Source organism: Suncus etruscus, chromosome 3 (assembly GCF_024139225.1).
Source record: "Suncus etruscus isolate mSunEtr1 chromosome 3, mSunEtr1.pri.cur, whole genome shotgun sequence".
Classification (NCBI taxonomy): domain Eukaryota; kingdom Metazoa; phylum Chordata; class Mammalia; order Eulipotyphla; family Soricidae; genus Suncus; species Suncus etruscus.
Window position 1 is genome coordinate 3,137,758 of NC_064850.1, and position 18,984 is coordinate 3,156,741.

The 18,984-nt window shown below is 42.0% G+C and overlaps 1 protein-coding gene across 1 annotated transcript in view; it reads left to right on the forward strand.

The window, feature by feature from the left end:
- KIAA0586 (KIAA0586 ortholog) overlaps positions 1 to 18,984 on the forward strand; it is a 111,819-nt gene that overhangs the window by 55,530 nt on the left and 37,305 nt on the right. The window contains exons 21-27 of the mRNA XM_049770294.1: positions 3,628 to 3,827; positions 9,433 to 9,592; positions 11,697 to 11,916; positions 13,124 to 13,377; positions 14,228 to 14,304; positions 15,172 to 15,315; positions 17,616 to 17,781. Coding sequence (XP_049626251.1) covers positions 3,628 to 3,827; positions 9,433 to 9,592; positions 11,697 to 11,916; positions 13,124 to 13,377; positions 14,228 to 14,304; positions 15,172 to 15,315; positions 17,616 to 17,781 — 1,221 coding nt within the window. The remainder of the gene's footprint in view (positions 1 to 3,627; positions 3,828 to 9,432; positions 9,593 to 11,696; positions 11,917 to 13,123; positions 13,378 to 14,227; positions 14,305 to 15,171; positions 15,316 to 17,615; positions 17,782 to 18,984) is intronic.

Here is an 18,984-nt window from a genome sequence, read left to right on the forward strand (position 1 = left end):
TAGACTGCTACTTTTTTGCGTGCTTTCTTTTTCTTTGTTGGCTTGTTGGGTTTTGGCCACACATGACAATGGTCACTGACTATTCTGGCTCTGCACTCAGAAATCACTCCTGGCAGTGCTTGGGGTACCACACTGGATGCCAGGGATTGAGGCCAGGCTGACCATGTGCAAGACAATCAACCTCCAATTCACTGTACTATTGCTCCTAGGTTCCTACTTCTTTTTTTTAATTTAAAAAACTTTATTTTATTTATTGATTGACTGATTGGTTTTTGGGCCACACACAGCAGCACTCAGGTGTCACTCCTGGTTCCGTGCTCAGAAATTGCTCCCGGCAGGCTCTGGGGAGCATATGGGATGCCGGGATTTGAACCAATGACCTTCTGCATGAAAGGCAAATGCCTTACCTCCAAGCTATCTCTCTGGCCCCGTATTTATCTTTGTTATACTAGCTATTTGCTGTGCTAAGATTTGTTATCTATCATACTCTGATCTACATATTATTCAGGGTTAAGAATGTTGAGCATAGAACCCCGAGCACTGCTGGATGTGTCCCCCCAAAAGACCCCAACTTTATTTCTTCTTTTTCCATACACCATAACTTCCTCCAAGATTTAATAAGAATTTAATTACTCACTGAAAAGTTAAAAAAAAAAATCTTTCTTTACAGAATCCATGTCATTCTCCTCTTCCTCTAGGTATCTCTTTGGCTGCTGCTGTTCCTCTTCCACTTCTTCCTACTCCTCCCTTTCTACATTTACTCCTTTCCTCTCTTTCCCTTTTTCTTTTCCATCAGCAGTTGTATTTTGTGTAATTTGGTGACAATTTATATATACAGTTGTACATTAGCACACACAATTTTGACTTATAAAACTATTTTTATTATTTCCTTTTGTAGTCAATTCCTCTTTTCCTGCTAACAGAGCCCTAACAACCACTGGCCTGGTCTTCTGCCACTTTAGTTTTCCCATTTCTAGAATTTTACATACATGTCTACAAGTATACAACATATAATCTCATTTCTGCCTTTTATTTAAGGTCTATTTTTTTGTTTGTTTGTTTTTGGGCCACCCCCAGTGATGCTGAGGGGTTACTCCTGGCTATGCGCTCAGAAATCGCTCCTGGCTTGGAGGACCATATGGGATGCATGGGGATTGAATCATGGTCCATCCTAGTCTAGCACAGGCAAGGCAGATAGATGCCTTACATGTATGTACATGTAAGATGTATGTACAGTTGTGACTTTGCTGTGAATATTTGCAAGCAGATCTTTAGACATATATCTCGTTATAAGGAACTGCTCAATGTGGGGCTGGAGCTATAGTACAGAGGTAGGGAATTTGCCTTACACACGGCATACCCAGATTTGATCCCCAGCATCCCATATGGTCCCCAAGCCTGCCAGGAATAATTCCGGAGTGCAGAGTCAGGAGTAATCCCTGAGCAATGCAGATGTGTCCTACCTCAAAAAACAAACTGCTCTGGGGCCCGAGAGATAACATGGAGGTAGGGCGTTTGCAAAAGGACGGCAGTTCGAATCCCGGCATCCCATATGGTCCCCCGAGTGTAGAGTCAGGAGTAACCTCTGAGCGCTGCCGGGTGTGACCGAAAAGAGAAGAAGAAAAAAAACTGCTCAGTGTTCCAAGGTGGATGTCCTATTTTTACATTCCAACAAGAGAATATGAGAGTTTCGGTTGCTCCAGTAAGCTCTTAACCAGTGCTTAATATCTGTGTGTTTAATCATAGTCATTCTATTAGTTTGTAAAGATGGCTCATTTCTTGAATTTTATTAGTCACTAATGTACTCATGCTTAAATACCACCTATATGTTTACTTGGGCATTGTATGTTTTAAAACTTCTTACCTAGAAGAGGACAGTGGGTCAGGCATTTGCCTGGGGTGCAGTTAACTCAGGTTCTATCTTCAGCATCCCATATGGTTCCCAGAGCCTGCTAGGGTGATTCCTGAGTGCTGAGCCAGGAGTAACTCCTGAACACTGCCGAGTATGGCCTAAAAACCCAAAAATAAAACAAAACAAAACTTCATATCTGTTTTAAAATTGGGGTTTTGAGTCATTATTGCCATTGCGTTATAAACATTCTCTAGTTTGAATACAAATCCTTTACTGAAAAAAAATATATATACTATTGTTCCATCCTCTAAAATCTTTGTCTTCATATCAATGCCACACTTCTGGGTTTATTTTTTATAAAAATAAGTCTTGTTGGGGCTGGAGCAATGGTGCAAGGGGTAAGGCATCTGCCTTGCCCATGCTAGCCTAGGATGGACTGCGGTTTGAACCCCCGGCGTCCCATATGGTCCCCCAAGCCAGGAGCGATTTTTGAGCACATAGCCAGGAGTAACCCCTGAGCTTCACCGGGTGTGGCCCAAAAACCAGAAGAAAAAAAAAAGTCTTGTGCTAGAGCATTAGTACAGAATGTAGGGAGGGCATTTGTCTTGCATGTAGCCAGCCTGGATTCGACCTCTGGCATCCCATCTGGTCCCCTGAGCACTGCTTGGAGTAACTCCTGTGTAGAGCCAGGAATGATGCTGAATACTACTGGATGTGGTCCCCCCACCCTCCAAAAAATGTCTTGAAATTGGATAGCATAAATTCTCCGGCTTTTAAAAGAAGATTCCTATGTTTTGTTCTTTTGGTTTTCTCTCATTCTTCCCAATTCAAAATAATAATAATCTTTTCCTTAGCCTATATCTTAATTTCTCAAATTGTAGGTCCTAGACTAAGGGTTCCTATTTGTTGCTTTTACTTCATTGTTGTTTTCTTTTTTTTTTTTTTTGTGGTTTTTGGGTCACACCCGGCAGTGCTCAGGGGTTATTCCTGTCTTCACGCTCAGAAATTGCTCCTGGCAGGCACGGGGGACCATATGGGACACCGGGATTCGAACTGATGACCTCCTGCATGAAAGGCAAACACCTTACCTCCATGCCATCTCTCCGGCCCCTCATTGTTGTTTTCTTTTGAGGCCACAGTTGGTGGTGCTCAGGACTGACTTTGGGCTCTGCTCAAAGATTAAATGGTGATGTTTCAGGGACTATAAGTGGTGCTGAAGGTATCTGTGTGTCAGCCCCATGCAAGACAAGTGCCTTACCTGCTGTACTGTCTCTCTGGCTTCATGGGACCAAGTCTTTTTTGTTTTTAATCACTCAATTCTATATTGATAGGAGGAAGTCATAAGTAAATTTTCAGCTGAATGTTCCCCCCTCCCCTTTTGGTTTAGAGGGGATTTTTTTTGGGGGGGGGGGTCACACCCAGTGGTGCTCAGGACTTACTCCTGGCTTTGCACTCAGAAATTGCTCCTGGTAGGCTCGGGGGACCATATGGGATGCCTGAAATCAAACCCATGTTCGTCCTGGGTTGGTCACATGTAAGGCAAATGCCCTACCACTGTGTCATTTCTCTGGCCTCCGAGAGAGAGGGTGTTTATTATGTAAGTTAACATTTGCTATCTTTTATAATAAGTAGTTTGTTAGTATTTTCACTATCAGTCTTCCTTCCACTCCATTGTACACAGAAGTTTACATCACTAAAATGTTTAGAATTAAGAATATTTTGCAAGCATGTTACTTGACAATCATTCTGATTTTTTTGACTTTCGTTTTTTAAAGTGGAAGGAACAAGTGGTGGCGTTCTCCAGCTTTTTGTTGATGCAGGGGTTCCTGTGAATTCAGATATGATTAGCCACTTAGTGAATGAAGCTCTTTCTGAGACCATTTCTGTCATGCTGGGTGACAGAGAAACGAAGAAGCAGGGCCCTAATGCTGCAAATGTCCCTGGAGAGTTTTCTGCAAGTCAGATGGACCTTCCGGTAGGCATGGTTATCTTTTCATGGCTTGGGATGATGGGGGATATTTATTACATTTGTTAAAGTGTAGTAATATAGTCCCATTGCAATTGTGTATCATAAGACAGTAATTTGTTTTGTTTTGGGGCCACAACTAGCACACTCTGGGATTACTTCTGGCTCTTCGTTCAGAAATTACTTGTGGCAGGCTCAGGGGACCATATGGGTTGCCAAGGATCGAACCCATGTCAGCTGTATGCCAAACAAATGCCCTACCCACTGCTTTTGCTCCAACGCAGAATAGTTTTAGTGGAGTTTGAATCCTTGTTCTTAAAGTAACACTTTAGCATTTTAGTTTAGAAACATTTTTATCCACGAAAAGTTGAAAGTTAGCTGGGGGTCTAAGTTCAATTTTTTGCAAGTGGCTATCCAATTGTGCCAACACCACTTGTTGAAGAGGCTTTCCCTGCTCCATTTAGGATTTCCTGCTCCTTTATCAAAAATTAGGTGGTTGTATGTCTGGGGAACATTTTCTGAGTATTCAAGCCTATTCCACTGATCTGAGGACCTGTCCTTATTCCAATACCATGCTGTTTTGATAACTGTTGCTTTGTAGTACAGTTTAAAGTTGGGGAAAGTAATTTCTCCCATATTCTTTTTCCCAATGATTGCTTTAGCTATTCGAGGGTGTTTATTGTTCCAAATGAATTTCAAAAGTGTCTGATCCACTTCTTTGAAGAATGTCATGGGTATCTTTAGAGGGATGGCATTAAATCTGTATAATGCCTTGGGGAGTATTGCCATTTTGATGATGTTAATCCTGCCAATCCATGAGCAGGGTATGCGTTTCCATTTCCATGTGTCCTCTCTTATTTCTTGGAGCAGAGTTTTATAGTTTTCCTTGTATAGGTCTTTCACATATTTAGTCAAGTTGATTCCAAGATATTTGAGTTTCTGTGGCACTATTGTGAATGGGGTTGTTTTCTTAATGTCCATTTCATCCTCATTACTATTGGTGTATAGAAAGGCCATTGATTTTTGTGTGTTAATTTTGTAGCCTGCCACCTTGCTATATGAGTCTATTGTTTAGACCCCCAGCTAACATCATGTATGAAGGTAAAATCCAAATGGATTAAAGACCTCGATATCAGCCCCAAAACCATAAGATATATAGAACAGCACATAGGCAAAACACTCCAGGACATTACAGGCATCTTCAAGGAGGAAACTGCACTCTCCAAGCAAGTGAAAGCAGAGATTAACAGATGGGAATATATTAAGCTGAGAAGCTTCTGCACCTCAAAGGAAATAGTGCCCAGGATACAAGAGCCACCCACTGAGTGGGAGAAACTATTCACCCAATACCCATCAGATAAGGGGCTAATCTCCAAAATATACAAGGCACTGACAGAACTTTACAAGAAAAAAACATCTAACCCCATCAAAAAATGGGGAGAAGAAATGAACAGACACTTTGACAAAGAAGAAATACACATGGCCAAAAGACACATGAAAAAATGTTCCACATCACTAATCATCAGGGAGATGCAAATCAAAACAACGATGAGATACCACCTCACACCCCAGAGAATGGCACACATCACAAAGAATGAGAATCAACAGTGTTGGCGGGGATGTGGAGAGAAAGGAACTCTTATCCACTGCTGGTGGGAATGCCCTCTAGTTCAACCTTTATGGAAAGCGATATGGAGATTCCTCCAAAAACTGGAAATCGAGCTCCCATACGATCCAGCTATACCACTCCTAGGAATATACCCTAGGAACACAAAAATACAATACAAAAACCCCTTCCTTACACCTATATTCATTGCAGCACTATTTACCATAGCAAGACTCTGGAAACAACCCAGATGCCCTTCAACAGACGAATGGCTAAAGAAACTGTGGTACATATACACAATGGAATATTATGCAGCTGTCAGGAGAGATGAAGTCATGAAATTTTCCTATACATGGATGTACATGGAATCTATTATGCTGAGTGAAATAAGTCAGAGAGAGAGAGAAAAACGCAGAATGGTCTCACTCATCTATGGGTTTTAAGAAAAATGAAAGACACCCTTGTAATAATAATTTTCAGACACAAAAGAGAAAAGAGCTGGAAGTTCCAGCTCACCTCAGGAAGCTCACCACAAAGAGTGATGAGTTTAGTTAGGGAAATAACTACATTTTGAACTGTCCTAATAACGAGAATGTATGAGGAAAATGGAGAGCCTGTCTAGAGTACAGGCGGGGGTCGGGTGGGGAGAAGGGAGACTTGGGACATTGGTGATGGGAATGTTGCACTGGTGATGGGTGGTGTTCTTTACATGACTGAAACCCAAACACAATCATGTATGTAATTAAGGTGTTTAAATAAATTAAAAAAATTGTTTTTTGAATAAAAAAAAAAAAGAAAAGTTGAAAGTTTCATTTCTTAACCGATGACATTTTGACACTTTTTTTTTTTTTTTTTTTTGGTTTTTGGGTCACACCCGGTGGTGCTCAGGGGTTACTCCTGGCTGTCTGCTCAGAAATAGCTCCTGGCAGGCACGGGGGACCATATGGGTCACCCGGATTCGAACCAACCACCTTAGGTCCTGGATTGGCTGCTTGCAAGGCAAACACCGCTGTGCTATCTCTCCGGGCCCATTGACACATTTTTTTTTTTACTCTATATGTTGTATGTTATATTTAAAAAAGATTTGAGGGGCCAGAGAGATAATATAGTGCTTAAGGCACTTGCCTTGCACTTGGGCAACCCTGGCTTGATTCCTGGAACCCCATACAATTCTCCTATTATCTAGGAATGACCTATGAGTGCAAAATGAGTAAACCTCTGAGCAACACTGGATGTGGCCCAAAACTGAACAAAAAATCATTGAAAGCTACAAATATGATAACATACAGACAAGATAATAAGAAGCATCAGCATTCTAAGAGCAAGAGACTTATGTAATCAAAGTGCCATCATTACACCCCAAAGCTAGCTTTGCGATATTTGTTAAAACTCTATAATAGAGAGTTTATATTAAAATTTCTCTGATTAAAATATCTTTATTTAAATTTAACTAACTTCTTTCTTTTAGGACCACAATCACTGGTGTTAGTAATTAAAACTGGAATTTTCAGAAAGCATAATTGTTTGATCCTCTCATGATGATGAGTCAATAATATATTTGTGAAAATCATGCTATTTTTTTCTATCAGCTTATAAAATTTAGGGGGAAATGTATAATATGGTTTTCTAAAACTTTAAGACATAGGAACCAGAGAAACTTCAGTGGTCCAAGCATGGCCTCAGTATATGCTCTCCCACCTGAACTCTCTCTTTGACCATGAAATTTCACTTTATTGATCATAGATTAACACCGTTCTCAAAGTTTGATAATACCTTTGTTGGACAACTCAGGAAAATAGGTATTCTTATACATTTTGGCCGTACTATAAAATGATGCAACATTGTGGAAGGAAATTTGACTAGACATTCAAATAAAAAAATGCAGTTTGTGGAGCTGAAAAGAAAGCACAAAAGGCTGGTTTGCATGCCTCAGATATTTGAGGCCTCAAATTCCTTTGACCTTTTTTGGGGGGACAGGGGTTTGGACCAACTGCCTGCAGTGCTCAGGTGAACTGTAAGTAACTGCTCAGAGACCTTTTCTGGTGGTATTAAGGTACTTGTATGTGATGCAAGGGATCTGAGTTTGTGTGCAAGGCAAGCGCCTAGCCCCTGTACTGTCTCTCTGGCCTGAAGCACTGAAGCACTGATTTCAGACCCTGGCACTGCATGTCCTGCTTCCCCAGCACCACTGTGTGTGCTCCTGTTATCTCATGCCTACCGCTTGAGGATTGACCTGTCCACCCTTATCAGCCTTATCAGTCTTTGCTAGGAGGACTTCAGCTCTCTGAGAATGGAGGAAAGGACCTTATCCATCAAAATGCAGTGAGTACTTCTTTGGGGGAAAGGAGTTAGGCCATGCCTGGCAGTGTCAAGGCTTACTCCTGACTCTGCACTCAGGAATTAGTCCTGGCAGGGCTCAGACTGGATGCTGGGGATTTAACCCCAATCCATGACATGCATGGCAGGGGCCAAATATCCTACCTGGAGTTCTATCTCTCTGACCCCCTGCAGTGTGCTCTTTGACTGAGTATTCACACTATAAGGAATTTGTTTCATGCGTGATAATACTCATGCAAAGTCTTTGCTTCAGTGTTGTGTTCAGTAAGAAAACTATGTAGGGGGCTGGAGTGATAGCACCGTGGGTAGGGTATTAGCCTTGCACACAGCCGACCCAGGTTGGATCCCTGGCATCCCATATGGTCCTCCGAGTCTGCCAGGAATAATTTTTGAGCAGAGTCAGGAGTAACCCCTGAGCATCACCGAGTGTGGCCCCAAAACCAAAAGTCAAAACAAAACAAAGAACAACAACAACAAAAAAAACCACCAGCTAGGTAGGACTTGGAATGGAAAGATTAGTTTTCACTGTCATCCTTTAGTACCTTCTGAATTTTGAATGATTTGAACTTAATTTTAAAATGCTTGCTTCTGGGGCCAGAGTGATAGCACAGTGGGGAGGGTGGTTACCTCATACACTGCCAACCTGGGCTCCATCCCTGGCATCCCATATAGTCTTCCCAACACCGCCAGGAGTGATTTCTGAGTACAGAGCCATATAGTAACCCCAGAGCGCTTGCTGGATGCAGTCCCAAAATAACAAAACAAAACAAAACAAAACGAAGAAAAAAGTTTGCTTCTTCTTTAGTATTTTACATATTTGTAAATATTTCACCCGTCTCCTACTTTTTTACATAAACTTTCATAACTTTTTACAAGCTCTATTATTGTTTACTAAATGGCTGACCAACCCAGTTAAAATGATGCATTTTCTGTTATGTGATCTTATAAATAATTTCCCCGTATCAGGTTAACTTTTCACCTGTACCTATTCACTGTTCCTTTCTAATAGTAGAAGGCAGCCTCAGATTTCTTGGGATCTGCTTCAGTGGCGGACTTGTCTGAGGCAATTATCAGTTGTCTAACAGTCCTCTAGGCTGTACAAAACCAGTGGCTTGGGCTTATGGTTCCTTTCTCATCTACTTCAATTCTCTATAGTTTCTGAATGATTATTTTTAATTGTTTTTGTTTTTGGGCCACACTTGGTGACACTCAGGGGTTACTTCTGGCTCTGCATTCAGAAATCGCTCCCGGCTTGGGGGACCATATGGGATGCCAGGGGATCAAACCGCGGTCCATCCTAGATTAGTGCATGCAAGGCAGACACCCTACTCCTTTTGCCACTGCTCCAGCCCTGATTTTTTTTTTACTATTTAAAGTCATTTTTTTTTAACTTTATTGATTGATTGATTGGTTTTTGAGCCACACCCAGTGGCATTCGAGTCACTCCTGGCTCTGTACTCAGAAATCACCCCTGGCAGGCTGGGGGACCATATGGGATGCTAGGAGTCAAACTGGGTCCCTCCCGGTTCGGGGACCACATGGGATGCCAGGGGATCGAACCTAGGTTAATGCATGCAAGACAAACGCCCTACCACCGTGCTATCTCTCCGGCCCTAAACTCACTTTTTTTTGGTGATTTAAGCAGCACTTGCTTTCTCTTTTGTGTCTTAGGAAAGAGTGTATACCCCCGTGGCTACCCCCCAGCCGACTCCTCCTCGCTCACCATCATCCCCATCTAAGGAGCAGGTGCTGATAAAAACTCCATGTTCTTCTCCCTGTGACTCAGACAATGAAGTAGCTCTTCCTGCGGAAGATATACTTGATGAAAAAGGTAGGAAACTCTTTGCTTCTTTTTCATTTTTGATTCTGTTTGTCTTGGGGCCACACCTGACATTGCCGCTCAATGTTTATTCCTGACTCTGTGCTCAGGATCACTTCTGGAGAGATTAGGGGCAATCATAAGTGGTGCCAGGCCTCAAACCTGGTTTTCCTGTGCCAGGCAAGCACCCTCCCCCGGTACTATCACTCTGGCTTCTAGAAAGATAATTTCTAAAACTCAGTTTTACCTTTAGCAACTATTAAATAAAGTTTCCTTCTTTAGATACTTTACAGAATTTTTTTTTTAAACTTTATTGGTTGATTGATTGGTTTCTGGACCACACCCAATGGTGCTCAGGAGTTACTCCTGGCTTTGCTCTGAAATCACTCCTGGCAGGCTCAGGGGACTATATGGGATGCCGGGTATCAAACCTGGGTCTGTCCCTAGTTAGCCGCGTGCAAGGCAAACTCCCTACTGTTGTGCTATCTCTCCGGCCCCAATACCTTACAGATGAATAAACGCTTGTTGCTTACTCTTAAGTTGCAAGCTATGTGACTTTGACGACTTTCGTTGTGTGTTGGTATTAAAAATGGTCAACTTTTTTTTTTAATTATCTTTATTTAAACACCGTGATTACAAATATGATTGTAGTTGTATGATTACATGTAGTATATGAAAAAGTTTCCATAAGATTATCCTTGGAATTGTTGTATATAAAAGTGTTTCCTTAGGATTGTTCTGTGACTATTGCCCCCCTAGCCCTTCCAGGTGGGGCGCTGTGGAGTTGGCAATAAATAGCTTGATGGACAGGGGAGAGGGTCCTTCTGCGAAAGCTGCCGGCTGCAGGAGGATTCTCTGGCTCTCTTTGCCCAATCTTTTACACCCTATCCTTCTTGTCTGTGTGGATTATTATTTGCTGCGGATAAATATTACCAAGGTCTTCCCCCGAAAGGGGACAAGGGGATGGGAAGTAATTTCTCATTTTGGGGACTGTTCTTGGATTCACAAATACCCAGCAAAGTTAACAGCGAAGATACCTTACAATTACAGTCATGTAAAGAACACCCCCCTTCACCAGTGCAAGATTCCTATCACCAATTTCCCAGATCTCCCTCCTCCTCACCCCACCCACACCTGTACTCGAGACAGGCTTTCTTTTCCCTCATTCATACACATTGTTATGATAGTTTTCAGTGTAGTTATTTCTCTAACTGCACTCATCACTCTATGAGCTGCACCTAGATGGGTAAATGGGGGGAAATAATGGTTGGGACTGAGGCAGTAAACGATTAGAAATGAGCTTTGTAGGGTAGTATCAAGGTCACAATACAAGATGGATATTATGCATATATAAACTATACGCATATTATACTATATAATATATATTGTATGCGTGGGGGCACTAGCACCAGTGCTAGAATGGCCCACCCTCTTCCCAAAGTGCATTCTCATTAGTGTAGGGAGAGGTAGGGGGAAAGCCTGATTACCCCTATAGAGTCCACCTGGACCGGTGCCCAGGGAAGGCCTGGAGTCCAGGAGAGAAAGAGGGGGACGGCTAGGGGCCTGCCAAGCCTCCCAGCACCCCCCAGGCTAGGGAGAAGACCTCCGGCATGGGGCCTCCCTAAACCCCATACCTGGCAAGAGCTGGCCTCCAGAATCAAAGGAGAAACCGAAAGCCAGATATCTGCTTGCCCTCCTCCCCATGCACCTCCTCCCTGGAGTACGGAGGGTGGGGGGAAGCCTGAGGACCCTAAGAGTCTACCTGAACCCACTTCTGGCCATCTGAGTCGGCACCAGGAAAAGCCTGAGTTCAGGGGAAAAAGAGGGGGACGGCTGGGGGCCTGCCAAGCCTCCCAGCACTCCCCAGGCTAGGGAGAAAGTCTCTGGCATGGGGCCTCCCCAAAACTGGTCAACTTTTTCAGTTACTTTCTTTTACTTTACTTAATTAATTTGGGGATTTCCCCCTTAATGGCCACCACCATCATTTTTTCTTCTCTGATTTGTATGGCCAAGCATTAAGAGGTTACTGAAACAGGCTCTTTTATAAGCTCTTTTTGTATGCCAAAAATTGATTTTGTTGTTGTTTATCTTTTTTCTTTATTTAAAAATATTTTAGGAAGTGATCTTCCTGCTGTCACACTTCTCACGACTCCAGCAATTACGCCTACTACTACACCTCCTCCTGCAGCAGTGCTAACCCCAACTTTGTCAGAGATTTCGGTTGATAAGTCAAAGAGGTTAAGCCCTGAGCTTCCGAAGCCATGGAGTGATGGAGACCTGCCGCTGGAAGAAGAGAATCCCAACTCTCTTCAGGAAGCACTTCCTCCTAGAGCTATGTAAATATGATCATTTGTATGAACATGTAATGTATGAGCTGTGTAAATGTTCATTCTCTTTGGTGTCAATATTATATTTCTATTGAAATATCTACAATGTCAAATGAAGCTCTTAAACCACATGCCACTTTCTATTTTACTTTTGTTTGTTTGTTTGTTTGGGTGAGGCCACACACAGTGATGCTCAGGGGTTACTCCTGGCTATGTGCTCAGAAATGCTCCTGGCTTGGGGGACCATACAAGACATTGGGGATCGAACCGAGGTCTGTCCTGGGTCAGCCGTGTGCAAGGCAAAAGCCCTACTGCTGTACTATTGCTCTGGTCTCGCCACTTTTAGTAGAATAAGGCTTCATAAATATTAACCACTTTTTATTTATCCTTTTGGTTCTTCTCGGTTTTTTAATTCTTCTGTTTTTATTTATTTTAAAATTGTATTTATTCATTCTTTTGGTTTTTGAGCCATACCTGGTTGTGCTAAGAGTTACTTTAGTCCTGCTCTGCTGTCAGGATTCATTCCTGCCCAAGGGACAGACAATATGAGCTAGGGTCGTTGAACTGGGTTTGGCCACATATAGGGTGAGTACTTTACCTGGCCCCTAATGCTTCTATTTTTATTTTATTTTTTTGGTTTTTGGGTCACACCCGACAGCGCTCAGGGCTACTCCTGGCTCTATGCTTAGAAATCGCTCCTGGCAGGCTCGGGGGCCATATGGGATGCCAGGATTCAAACCACCGTCCTTCTGCATGCAAGGCAAATGCTTTACCTCCATGCTATCTCTCCAGCCCCAATGCTTCTATTTTTAAAGTGTTTTGTTTGTTTGTTTGTTTTGTGGGCCACACCTAGTGACGCTCAGGGGTTACTCCTGGCTATGTGCTCAGAAATAGCTCCTGGCAGGCACGGGGGACCATATTGGACACTGGGATTCGAACCAACCACCTTTGGTCCTGGATCGGCTGCTTGCAAGGCAAATGCTGCTGTGCTATCTCTCCGGGCCCTTTTTTCTAAATTTTTTTTTTTTTGAGGGGAGCCCACCTTATAGTCCTCAGGACTTACTCCTGGCTCGATGCTCAAGAATCCCATGTGGTGGTGGTACCATCTGGGGTACCTGGGATTAAACCTGGGTCAGCAGCATTCATGGCTCCTAGATTTGTTTTAATATTGGAATTAATAGATGCATAATAATTTATTATTTGATTTTTCTTTTAGTGTCATGTCTGTGGCCAAGGATGAAGATCCTGAGAGCCTGACTATGCCTGCTCAGCCCCTGCTTCCTACGACCGTTCCCTTCACGCCGCTTCCTGCTGTCCCTCAGGCCTCTTCCCCCGCCCAGACCCCGAGTTCTGATACTGCCTCGGTGGAGAGCACCTCAAGCGTCACTGCCACAGAAACAGAAACCTTGGATCGGCCCATCTCTGAGGGAGAGGTTCTGTTTCACTGTGGTCCAAGAGTGGCTCCCAAGAGTAAGTGAACTCCAGTTTATTGACTTTACTGGTGAATCATGATAATTCTGAAGTAATACAGTGGTTTTCAAATGATAGTATTTCTTTTCAGTATTTTTACTTGATTTTGGGGGTGAAGATGTCTTTGAGGTGCTGCTCAGTAGACTCAGTAGTTCTTTCTGGTGATCCTGGTGTTCTTTTTTTTGGGGGGGTGGGGTTGGGTCATACCAGATGGCACTCAGAAATCTCTCCTGGCAGGCACGGGGACCATATAGAATGCCCGGGTATCAAGCCACTGACCATCCTGGGTCAGTCGCATGCAAGGCAAATGCCGTACAGCTGGGCTGTCTCTCTGGCCCCAGTTACCCTATTTTGTGTCTTTGGCTTCTCAGTTTTTTATTGAAATCTGCTTTAGTTAGAACAGTTATAAAGGAATATTTCTTGGTTTCCTAGATATAGTTTATAGTTTTTTTTTTTTTTTGGTTTTTGGGCCACACCCTGTGCTGCTCAGGGGTTACTCCTGGCTATGCGCTCAGAAGTTGCTCCTGGCTTCTTGGGGGACCATATGGGACACCGGGGGATCGAACCGCGGTCCGTCCTAGGCTAGCGCAGGCAAGGCAGGCACCTTACCTCCAGCGCCACCGCCCGGCCCCTATAGTTTATAGTTTTAATGCTCCTATTTTTAGCAAGGTGAAGTGAAAAATTTCTTGCCTGTTAAAATTTTTTATTCTAAGTGGTGACCTTGACTAGTTTGTGGTTTATTTATGAATTTTGTTACCTTATTGTGCCATTTTAAATGTAATAGTCTATGGTTTTATAGTAATATTATTTATTAAATGTGTACTTCTAAACTTTCTATTTTAATTTCTAGTTTTAGCAGATGGAGAGTTATGTCTGACAAACTTAAATGACAGCTTGTCCAGTACTCTACATGATGCCTTTGAAATGGTAAGAAATTATTGATTCCATATTGATTTTTTAAACAAAATATATATCTTGGTAAGCTTATTGTCATTAAATAGGGGTTTCTTTAAATATCTGAGTTACAAACCTTAGTAAAATATCCATGAGGATATAGTACAGTGAAATAGTATAGCAGATGGGGGGATGTGCTGCTGACCTGAGTTTGATACCTGAAGCACCACCAGGAGTGCACAAAGTGAGGTGTAAGCCTTGTGTACAGCTGGGCATACATACATATATATATATATATATATATATTATTATTATATTTTTGGTTTCTGAGTTACACCCAGTGGCATTCAGGGGTTACTTCTGGCTCTGTGCTCAGAAGTCCCTCGTGGAAGGCTCAGGGGACCAGATGGGATGCCAGGATTCGAACAAGGGTCTGTCCTGTGTTGGCCAATACTATATAGAACATTTATGAATCAGGTGCCAGGGACATAGCTTGAAGGGCTAGAAATTTGCTCTCCATGTGGAAGCTGAGGACTCAATCCCCAACATCAAGAATTAATTCTGTGGCATCAGCACTGTAAGGTACTGTGCAAGGAAAAGCCCCTAAACCCCCCAGGTGTGGACCCCTCCTCATGCAGATGAATCCAAGTAATGCAATCACATGGCACAGATACTGTCATTTTAAAATAATAGATCTCCAATTTGAATGTAATCACGTTAGTTTATACTGTTTGTGGTTAAGACAAAGTACATTTCCAGTCCAGTTGAATGGAGATGAGAATCAAATTAAAATAGTTTATCTTTCTTCCATACAGTGTTAATATGACCATTATGATGCCCATTTGCCGTTGTCGGATAGAATTATTTCTGTTGTGTCTGTTGTTTCTGTTCTTCATCTAGGAAGAGGACCCTCCCAGCGAAGGGCAGGTGATCAGGAGGCCCCAGAACAGACTTCATGCAGATGCAGTTCTTTCTCTTCTGGCCAAACAGAACCAGGAACTACTAGCTTCACAGCCAGCAGTGTGTGATTCGGAGGTTTCAGAGGTACTGTAGCCTCCCTACATGCAATTATTTTTTGTTTGTTTGTTTGTTTGTTTTTTGCAAACATTTAATGGCTATCTTCTAGATGCCTGAGATGAGTGTGAGAAAGGTGCAAAGGTGAATGAGCAGGACCTCTCCTGGCAGACACACAAGGAGAAACGGCTACTTTCTAGGGTAGTGACTGATCATAGAGCTGTGTTTAGCAGGAAGGAGAAACTTTGCTTGAAGTTTTACACATTTTATAGGATACGGGTCTATAAGGATCAGACCCACTAGTATTTTGCTAGCTAGCAATGATGGGAAAGAATATTTAAGAAGCAGAAATAACTTATATTAAAAGGGTAAAACAGGAAAAATTAGGGGATATTAAGAAAGTGTTGAAAATCTCAAGATGTCTGGAACTGGAGATAGATAAGTCCAGAAAAATAGATTATACCATGTGATTATAAAGAACCCATTTTTAAAAAGTGTTGGGATTGCAGCAGTAGTACAGTGGAGGGTGCTTGCTTTGCACACAGCTGACCCAGGTTCAGTTCCCAATATCCCCATAGGCTTAGGGTCCCCCAACACTACCAGGAGTGGTCCCTGAGTGCAGAACTAGGGGGAACCCCTGAGTATTGCTGAGTGTGGCCCCAAAACAAAACAAAACAAAAAAGTATTTTGTCCCTTCACTTTGTTCCTGTAATAAGTTGGCAGACATGCTTACATGCATTCTTTTCTGTTGTGGTGTTGGTGGTGTTGGTGTTTGTACACATTTGGTTGCTGTGTGCTGGAGATATCACACTTTATTGTGGCTTTAATTCCAAACAGCACATCACAGGGCATTTGCCTTGCAAGTGACCGACCTGGGTTTGATCTCTGGCTTCCCATATGGTGCCAGGAGTAATTTCCTGAATGCTGCTCATTGTGGTCCCCCCCAAAAAATAAACCCAAAAAGATAAAATAAGAGGTAAGAGTTTTAAATTTAAGATTATAGATTTGAGGGGAGAGAGAAAGGGGGAAAAGAGAGAAGAGAAAGAGAAGAGGAGAAAGAGAAAGAGTGAGAGAGAATGACAATGGGTATGGAGCTTGTCTTGCATGTAGCTGACTCAAATTTGATCCTCAGCATCCCATCTAAGTCCCCTGAGCTTGCCAGGAGTGATTCCTGAGAGCAGAGCAAGCCTGAGGAGTAAGCCCTGAGTTCTGGCATAAGTTGCCCCAAAACCAAAAAAAGGGAATAGATTTGTTAGCAAAATAGAGGGGCTTATTTTGTTTTCCTTTACTTTTTACTTTTGTTTTTATTTTTGTTTGTTTATTCACCGTCATTTACAAAGCTGTTATAAGAATTTCAGGCATTCAGTGTCCCACCTCCAAATCCACCACCAGTGTCATTATCCCTCTATCAGTGACTCAATGTCTCTTGCTCCCTATCTGGGAAGAAGTTTTTAAAGGATGATTCACACGTTGGGACCCTACATGTCTAATTATGTCCATTCTGTCTTATAAGTGTAGAGACAATAATGCCAAGAACTTTTGGGTTGTTTAGCGAGTATAGGTAACACATGTAGAGTATTTTTAATATGTATGGTGCCCCCCCATAATGTCTATGTCCTTATTTTGTTTTTTGTATACCACAGATGGGAGACACCATCCAATATTCGTCTTTCTCCCTGATTTAATTTTGCTTAACATGATACTCTAGTTCTGTCAACATTGCAGCAGACTGGACTGCACGCTTGACTTTATTTGTTGATTGATTGCTTGGTTTCTCGGCCACACCCAGCGGCGCTCAGGGGTTACTCCTGGCTCTGCACTCAGAATTCATCCCTGGCAGGCTGGGGGACCATGTGGGATGCCAGGAATCAAACTGGGTCCCTCCCGGGTCATCCACATGCAAGGCAAATGCCTTACCAATGTGTTATCTCTCTGGCCCTAAGTTCATCTCTTATTGGACACACAGGTGGTTTCCATATTCTGGCTGTTATACTAAACTAAGGAACATAGGTGTATGAACAATGTATGACATATTAGTACATTTAGTATTAAATCTTTTTTCTGTTGTGTTTTATCACCATCTAATATGAAAACAGATAATGGTTAGATAATGATTAGAATGATAGTGGTTATTTAGCTTCATAAAAATCAGGATATTAGATGACTTGACATTTCTGATTTGTTTTTCATGGTGTGTGTGTAACACAACAAGCACTTTCTAAGATCCATTCCAAGCAGTGAAATAGTTTAGATCATGGTGTTTGATGAGTACTTTCTGTTTTAACTGTTTCAGTATAATGTGTCAAACAATTATTTCTGCTGTCTTATAGGACCTGGAAAACAGTTTGGGTGAGCTTAGTGAAGGCCAAAGGCCCAGGCTTTCGGCAGCAGTAGAGAACATCTTATTGGCACATTCCGCCTTTTCGCAGAAGCCTGCCGTTGAGACAGCATCTGTGAATCAAGAATATGCTCTTAAGCAAGCTGAGATAGTGAGAGGTAGGCACGAAGATATTGCTTGCTGTTCTGTCTTACATGAGGATATTCCCTGTGAATCTCATCATACTTTGTATCATTTTTATGCTGGATGCTTTTTCTGATTATTTGTTTCAATATTTTCAATATTTGTATATGTGTGTGTCATGTTGGATTGAACCCAGGACATTTTTCATGCAAAATCCACTACTGCTGAGCCTTATCTTTTATTTCTGTTTTATATTAAAATTTGTAGTATAGTTCCTAATTTGTATTGAAAAAAAATTTCTTGAGGCAAGGGCTTATAATATTTATTAATATGGATCTTTGTAGAGGCCAGCACGATAGCACAGTGGTAGGGCATTTGCTTTGCACCTGGCTGACCCATCGTCCCATATGGTTCCCCAAGCCTGTGGTGATTTCTGAGCGCATAGCCAAGAATAACCCTTGAGCGTCACCAGTTGTGGCCCAAAAACCATAAATAAATAAATAAGTAAATAAATAAAAATAACCAACCCCCCCAAAAACTAAGGGTCTTTGTAGTTAAAAGGATAGTAATCACTTCTTAAAAATATTTTTCTAAATTTATATTTAATTGATATTTTCTTAAATGTGATACATTTTCCTAAATGTATCGCTGTTGATACAGGAACCACTCTGAGGTACATGAGATCATTTTGGCAATGAGCACATTTAACATTTTAATAATGATTCATCTCATAAATGCTGGAAAAATTTTACTAGAATATAGGAATTGTGTCTATTTCAGGACCAGATTCCACTAGGTAATCATGTAGACATCAAATATGATGTATGAATTTCTGACACTACTTGGTGCACACTGGACTAGTTTTGAATTTCATTAATGAAACTTTCTGCTCTAATATTTTAGAATCATAGAGAATAGCCATTGTTATCAAATATAGTTGACATTCATTGTCTGTTGTCATTCTGTTCTATTTGTTTATTTATTTGTTTGTTTGTTTTTGGGCCACATCAGTGACACTCAGGGGTTACTCCTGGCTATATGCTCAGAAATCACTCCTGGCTTGGGGGACCATATTGGACCTGGGAGATCGAACCACAGGTCTGTCCTAGGTTAGCGTGTGCAAGGCAAAAGCCCTACCACTTGCGCCAACACTCCAGCTCTGTCATTCTGCTTTGTAGAGCGACCAGGAGCACTGGATTAGCAAATTCTGAACCACTGATTTTAGGGGATATATCATG